The sequence below is a fragment of the Chamaea fasciata genome, unplaced genomic scaffold (assembly GCF_029207755.1).
Source record: "Chamaea fasciata isolate MVZ Bird 193981 ecotype frontalis unplaced genomic scaffold, bChaFas1.0.hap1 SCAF_1, whole genome shotgun sequence".
NCBI classification, from domain to species: domain Eukaryota; kingdom Metazoa; phylum Chordata; class Aves; order Passeriformes; family Sylviidae; genus Chamaea; species Chamaea fasciata.
The window spans coordinates 50,253,007-50,260,527 of record NW_027094086.1 but is presented as its reverse complement, the minus strand read 5'-3'; the positions used below and the strand labels follow the sequence as shown (position 1 = coordinate 50,260,527).

General features: G+C 43.0%; 1 protein-coding gene across 2 annotated transcripts; it reads left to right on the top strand.

Moving 5' to 3' along the window:
• The first annotated feature begins 248 nt into the window (after positions 1–248).
• On the top strand, positions 249–6,005 carry ZBTB14 (zinc finger and BTB domain containing 14). 2 transcript variants are annotated; one of them, XM_066183078.1, is made up of 3 exons: positions 249–272; positions 2,234–2,302; positions 2,724–6,005. In XM_066183078.1, the coding sequence occupies exons 2-3, from the start codon at positions 2,300–2,302 to the stop codon at positions 4,065–4,067; spliced, it is 1,347 nt and encodes a 448-aa protein (XP_066039175.1). In that variant the 5' UTR covers positions 249–272; positions 2,234–2,299; the 3' UTR covers positions 4,068–6,005. The 2 variants fall into 2 exon arrangements, with proteins under 2 accessions (XP_066039175.1, XP_066039169.1); XM_066183072.1 differs by lacking the exon at positions 249–272 and adding an exon at positions 919–1,626.
• Positions 6,006–7,521: the final 1,516 nt, after the last annotated feature.

Sequence of the window (7,521 nt, the reverse complement as noted above, 5' to 3'; positions counted from 1 at the left end):
CTCCCTTCCCCCGTCCCCCTCCCGCGCGGCGGCGGCGGCGGCCCCCCCGCGCTCCCCCGGGAAGCGCGGTTCCGCGCGCGCGGGCGGGCGGCAGGTAAGCGCGAGCCCTTTCCCCCTTCCTGCCCCGCACCCCTCCCGCGCCGCGGCCCGGCCGCCGTTGCGCCGCGCGCGCGCGCGCTCTCCCTCGCACGCCCCCTCCCTCCTCCTCCCCCTCCCCGTGCCATCCCTCCCCCGCTCGCCGCCGCCGTTACAGCCCCGGCAGCGCGCGCTGGGTGAGATGGCGCTGCCGCGGGCGCGCCCGCCGCCAGCAGCCCCGGCGCCGCCGCGCGCCTGCCTCCCGCGGGCGAGGGGAGGGCCAGCGGGAAGGGGGGAGGAGGAGGAGGAAGAGGACGCGTCCGGCGGCGGAGGCGCACGCTGGGGCGCGCGGGTCCCGCGCGGCGGCGGTGGCCGCCTCAACAAAGGGGCGCGCGGCCGCGTCCAGGCTGCGGGAGTCGCGCGAGGACCGTTGGAGCGGGGGAGGGAGAGAGGGAGGCACGGACGGAAGCAGGGAGCGGGGCGCCGTGCCCGCGCAGCCCCGTGAGGCGGCGGGGCGGGAGCGCCGGGCTCGCTCCGGAGAGCCGCCGCCTGGCGCTCGCGGGCGCCCCCGACGCCGGGCCGGGAGCGCGGGCGGCGCGGCAGGGGCCGGGTTGGTCCCCGCCGGGAACCCGCCTGCGCCGCGCCCGCGGGTGCGTGGAGCGGGCGTGCGCCTCCGCGGTCACGGGCACGGCGGCCGCCAGAGCCGGCGCGGGGCGGTGTGGAGCGCGTCCCGAACAGTCAAGAGTCCCGAGCACACCTCCCTCCCTGCGGCCCTTGCGGAGGTAGCGGCCGTGTAAAAATGTGTGGAGGAATAAATCTGAATTGCCCAGTGGAATAAGTAACCAGAGCTTTCTTGAATCAGAGCTGGAAGCGCTCTGGGCAAGGGCCTGCCCTGCTCCATTCACAAACTTTGTTCTTTGCCAGTTACACAGCCCTGTTTACTCCGGAGCCCTGTTTTCAGCCAATTATTTCTATAATTAATTCTTTCTTACTGTCGACAGCATTGCAGCAAAATTGCCTACTGTTTAACAGGACGGTGCAGTTGCTGCTAGATTATTGGCAGTGACATTTTGCTGCTTGCTTAAAAAGCAAGCACTTTTCTCATCTTGCGAAGAACTCTAAAAAGATCCTGTGGAAATATTAGTCCTACTATCTTCAATGCTGGACCGATGCATTTTCCCGGGTCAGCAGACCCAGACAGCCCATAAAAAGTATACAGCATTGCTTTCTGGTTTTGTTTCCTTTCGTATATTTCAAATATTTACAAACTTACTCTCTGGCTATCTTAAAATTTGATTATTTAAGACTAAGAAAAGAATTCTGTCCTCTTTTTTTCTTTTTTTCCTCTCTTTTCCCTGTGTTGGCAGGGACACTTCAGCAGAGGTGCCAAACCTGCAGAGGTGTTTGTGGGAGCCAGGTGTTCCCATACCGTGTGAAATACACAGCACCAAGAGTTGCAAACCTGTCATCATACCTGTCATGCCTCTGTTTCATACATGGCTAAGGAAAAATTAGAATTTGAGGAAGAAATTCCCAGAAGATCTGTTCCAGGTGGCACACCACTTGTTCTAAACCAAGTATTAAATTTCCCTCCTCTCCACTGTGTTTCCTGCCTTGGCACAATTAGATGTCTCTTGGAACCGAATAATTTGAAATTATGTGTCTTGCATTATCCTTCTGTTTCCTGGTATCTCCATAGTTTGGAAATCTGGTACACTTATCTCTTTCCCTGGTCCTGGATGTGCATCCATCCCTGTCCCTTGTCTGCTGTGCCTTGGGATGCTTGGTCTGCTTGCCAGACCCTCTGCTAGGCTTGCTCAGATCTGGTTCAGCAGAAAACTGATCGCTCTCTGGATGGGTTGGTTCCTGCATTAATTGTGGTGATCCCTGGGGAGGTTTCTCAGACCTTTAGATTTAGTGCCAAGTTAAGTAGCAAGAAAGTGGAACCAGGGAAGTGCAGTAGCCATAGGAAAGTAAACACATGGAGTTGTCCTCCACAGTTGTCTCTAGTGGATCTTAAAAAATAACTGGGTATTTTAACAGTGTATTTTATCTAACTTTAAATAATAGAAAATGCTGTCTTTTAACACAAATTGAAAATAGCTTTTGGAATACATTTTATCATTTCTTGAAATGTTATTATCTTCCCATCTTTCAGGCTGAAGGTGGCCCATTCTGAGATTAATTTAATAATCATTTGCTTAGAAAACTTCCTGCATTGTTCATGGTAAGGCTTATATTTGATATTTCAAGTTTAGTTTGTTGTGCTGACTCATTTAATGTATTTCTTACACAGTTTTAAGTGTTAACATTTCCTTTAGCTATAATAATAACTTATGAGTTGGGTTAAACATTTACTGAGAATTGCAGTTTTAAAGAGAAAGTTTTCAATTTTGTGTAACTGAACTGATTCAATAAAGATTTAAATAATTGTAAATTGTATAACCTAAGAAAAGATCTTTATTCATTCAGAATTTTAAGATGAGTTTCAGGGTAATGCTTTTAGAGTCTATTAGGCTTTTTGTTCTCATTTTATGCAAAAAAAAAAAAGTTGGGTTTTTTTAAATGATGGAAATTACTTCATCTCTTGGGATTTTGTGATTTAGACAGCCTTATAAAAGTTACAAAATTTTCCTGTTAATTTACAGGAGTTTTTCATCAGTATGTCTGAAACCATTAAATATAATGATGACGATCACAAAACTGTATTCCTGAAAACATTGAACGAACAACGTTTGGAAGGAGAATTTTGTGACATCGCTATCGTGGTTGAAGATGTTAAGTTCAGAGCCCATAGGTGTGTGCTTGCTGCCTGCAGTACCTACTTCAAAAAGCTTTTCAAAAAACTTGAAGTTGATAGTTCATCAGTAATAGAAATAGATTTTCTTCGTTCTGATATTTTTGAAGAAGTTCTCAATTACATGTATACTGCAAAGATTTCTGTTAAAAAAGAGGATGTAAACTTGATGATGTCTTCAGGCCAAATCCTCGGTATTCGGTTTCTTGATAAACTCTGCACTCAAAAACGTGATGTATCTAGTCCTGAAGAAAACACACAGTCCAAGAGCAAGTACTGTCTGAAAATGAACCGTTCTATGGGGGAACCCAATGATACCCAAGATGATGAGGTGGAAGAGATTGGTGATCATGATGACAGTCCATCAGATGTGACAGTGGAGGGCACTCCCCCAAGTCAGGAAGATGGTAAATCACCAACCACTACCCTGAGAGTGCAAGAGGCAATCCTGAAAGAGTTGGGAAGCGAAGAAGTTCGAAAAGTAAACTGCTATGGCCAAGAAGTAGAGCCTATGGAAACAACAGAATCCAAAGACTTAGGATCTCAGACCCCTCAGGCACTCACATTTAATGATGGCATAAGTGAAGTGAAAGATGAGCAGACACCAGGATGGACCACAGCAGCCGGGGATATGAAGTTTGAGTACTTGCTTTACGGTCACAGGGAACACATTGTATGTCAGGCTTGTGGCAAGACCTTTTCTGACGAAGCGCGTTTGAGAAAACATGAAAAACTACACACTGCAGACAGACCATTTGTTTGTGAAATGTGTACAAAGGGCTTCACAACGCAAGCTCATTTGAAAGAACACTTAAAAATACACACGGGTTACAAGCCTTACAGTTGTGAGGTGTGTGGGAAGTCTTTTATTCGTGCACCAGATTTAAAAAAGCATGAAAGAGTTCACAGTAATGAGAGGCCATTTGCATGCCATATGTGTGATAAAGCTTTCAAGCACAAGTCCCACCTCAAAGACCACGAAAGAAGGCACCGAGGAGAGAAACCTTTTGTCTGTAGTTCCTGCACTAAAGCATTTGCTAAGGCATCTGACCTAAAAAGGCATGAGAACAATATGCACAGTGAAAGAAAGCAAGTTACAGCAGCCAATTCCATCCAGAGTGAAACAGAGCAGTTGCAGGCAGCAGCCATGGCTGCTGAAGCAGAGCAGCAATTAGAAACTATAGCCTGCAGTTGAAAACTAAAGCAAGAACTTTATCAGAAATAATATAAAAAGTGAAGTGGAACAAAATCTGTTGTTGATACACATTTAGACTGAGAATCTTTTCAAGAAAGCATATTTTTAGAGGATTTGAATGTTACATAGGAATATATAGCATTGCTTGGTTAGGAATTTTAAAACACTTCAGAGATGGGTATTCTTAGAATGTGAAACAGTTTTGTTGTCATTAGTAGTATAATGCACTAATAACTGCTTTAATTCAAGAATGTGATCAAGTTCTCTATAAAACAGGGATCATCACTGGCTGATACTTTGCTTCATCCAGTATAGAATACGGAATACAATGCAAACATTGCAATCAGTGAGTTATGTTTTAAAATGCTGAGATCTCAGAAATCACAAACATGGAAAGAAAGGATTCGGTTTTCATAATTCGGAAGTGTTACACCTACAATTTTTTGAGAAGCATACGCTTAGTCCCTAAGCTTTTTAATTCTTCCTTTTTTCACCTAATGTAGGTTGGTACAACAGAGTGTAAAGGAGGATGGTAATCAAAATGAAATTGCTTCTTATTCCATTCCCTCAGATAACCTCCTATTTTTATGAAGTTGGCAAGTTTCAATGAAATACTTGCATTCTTAAAAAAACTGCATTTTTCACAGGGATTCTGGCTGGCAAAGCAGAATTGTCATGGCATTCACCAGTCCCTTCTGTGGGCAAAAACGTCTGCCTCATTTGTTTTTATATTCACTTTATGCAGGGCCCCAGAGGTGGGACTGGGCCGCAAAGGAAAAAGGGTGCAGCATGGAGGAGACATGCTCGTTACTCAAACCCAGTAAAAATCAGTAAAAGCTAATGCAGCCTTGAGATGGTTTTTTTATTATGCAGCTTCCAGGTCACCTAACTAACCCAGCACAGTGAAGGCAGAGGAGTATCTGCACCAGCTGGTGACCAGGTGTCACTGTCAGACTCCCGAGGCTGCAACATGGGTGTCACATACCTGCCCACAGGGCTCAGCTGGGGCTTCTGTCATGGCTGGTCATACAGCTCATAGGTCCTGTTCAAGTTTAAAAGCTTCCACCTTTTGACACACTACCCCTCATCAAAAGGGAGACTGAATGAGTGAGTTCTCTCATAATTGATCCTGGGTGAGTGTTCTCTGTTTGTTGCTTGGGCTATTTTTTTTCAAGACCAGCTGGGGTACCTGTGATAACAATAGCTAACTCACAGAGTCAACAAAGTAAGTGGGCTTTGGATTGCAGTCTGCTACTTCTAGACATGAAGAGAAGACACAATAACAGTGGCAATGTAATCCAAAGGTATATTGAGCCTTTTTTAAAAATTTGTAAATACTACAACTGTTGTGAAAACTTCATTTGAAGTTGGAATGGGCAAAAAACACTCTTGGGCACATGGTTGGTAACATTGATCACTTGCGGTACCTATAGCATATCAAAGTATTACACCAGTTTCTGATAAGTTACTGTGTGGTAGATCACATCTTGCTTTTCTAAATAGAAATTTAAAATAGTGTTTTTGGAACTGTTATATGGAACTTCAATTATTGAGGGGTTTTTATTTGGTTGACTTTTTTTTACAGCTCCATTTTATTCATGTATTCATCAGGTTAAGCAGTTATCTTAAAATGCCAGTAATGGTTCAAACGCTGGTCTGTAAATAAAACATGACCTTAATATTTTAGAAAATGTAAACTTTGGACCCTTACCAATATATTTTTTTAAAATGTTGCTTCATTTTACATTCAGTAATATTAGTTTGTAAACAAACTATACATTTTGTACCTGTGCAACATCAGAGGATGTGTAATTCATTGCATTTTATTGGTTCTCTTGAGGAACATGATAAATTACCATTGTTAAAATGTTTTACTGTATATGATCATAGATATAAAGATAGTAGGTCCAAAATAGGATCTACTTTTTTTTCTAAATATATTAGTCTTGCTATGTTTTCTTATCTGAAATTGTGTGCACTTCTTCTTGGGTAAGTTGGGGTTGATAAGACTGTACAAAACAGATCTGTTGTGATAAGAGTTCAAAAGTGTAAAATGTGAAGAAAGTAAATTTTCTCAAGGTCTGCTCTGAAGAATGCAAGAAGCCATGAGCTTAAATTACAGCAGTAAACAATTATGTTAGGGGAAAAAAAAAAAAAAGAAAGGATTTTAATAATGAATCACTAAAAGAAAATGCCTGGGGAGGTACTGCAATCTCCACTAGTGGTGACATTCAAGAATGGGTTAGACAAACATATATTGGGAATGGTTTAAATATGGCTAATTCTGCCTTGAAGCTGAGAGATAAGCTCAATAACTTCTCAAGAAGAGCCTCATTGGGATTTTTTTTGGCAAGTAGTAAATTAAAATGGAGCTCACTGGGACAGCAGACACTGGAGTGGAAAGACCAAACTCAAGTATTACAGTTAAAGAAAATTGCTTCTGACTTCTGAGCAGAAGTAGTCAGGCTGTGAATTGGAAATTGTTGTAGAAAAGCAGGTTTGCATTAGAAGACTCACAGCAGATAGTGTGAGAACATTGTGTGTTACATCAGAGTAAAATCTGCTTTTGTTACAGCTTACAGCTGTAAAGGTTACAAGTGTGGAGGCATGGAGGTATCCTTAGCTGTAAACATGTTCTTCTTAATGTGTTCTAAACTAATCTGTATATTCTGAAGGAATGTTAGCCTATATATTGTGGGGGTGTGTCTGTGAAGTTCAGGTAAATTTGTCTGCACCTTACAACTCTACTGCTCCCATCTCTCTTGTGTGCCAAAAGACACCATGCACAAAAGCAGGTGTACATCAGCTCCAAGCCAGTGAGGTTTTCCAGCGCGATAAACTGTAAGCTATGAGCAGTGTTGATTGAGGAATGGGCACATTTTTATTTTTGCTTAAGCAAGGATGGCAACTTCTTTTAGAGTTTGAGACAGATTCTGTCCAATTAATGGTAATTTTGCTGTGTGTTTTATTGGGGCCAGACTAGACTAAGATTGCTTAGAAGTTTTTTTGTTTGGATTTTTAAAAAAAAAAATAGGAACAAAAATAGAACATTTTGAACTGCAATATTTGCTTAATTTCTCATCCTAATCGTATTAGCCATGAGTATGCTGCTGATTATTTGGCATAACTCAGTTTGGAAACTAGAAGTTCAGCAAAGAATACCTTTCAGCCTTCCTCCACTACCCAGCCCTTCTTTTACATACTTTTCTTATAAATATTTTAAAATTTTTTAGAAAATGAAGCAACTCACAATTGAGTGAGTACTTGTAGTTTTGTTTTTCTGCTTTAATCTTTTGGAAAGGTTTAGACCTGGTGATCAGAGTTTTAAAGGTGGTTTTGTGACAAGAAGCTCCTTATGCTCACTTGAGTAGCAAAAATTGGAGGTCAGCTTCTATTTGTTCCAGTAAGCTACAGAATGCTAAATACTCCTCAAAATCATGCTATTTAGGTAGCC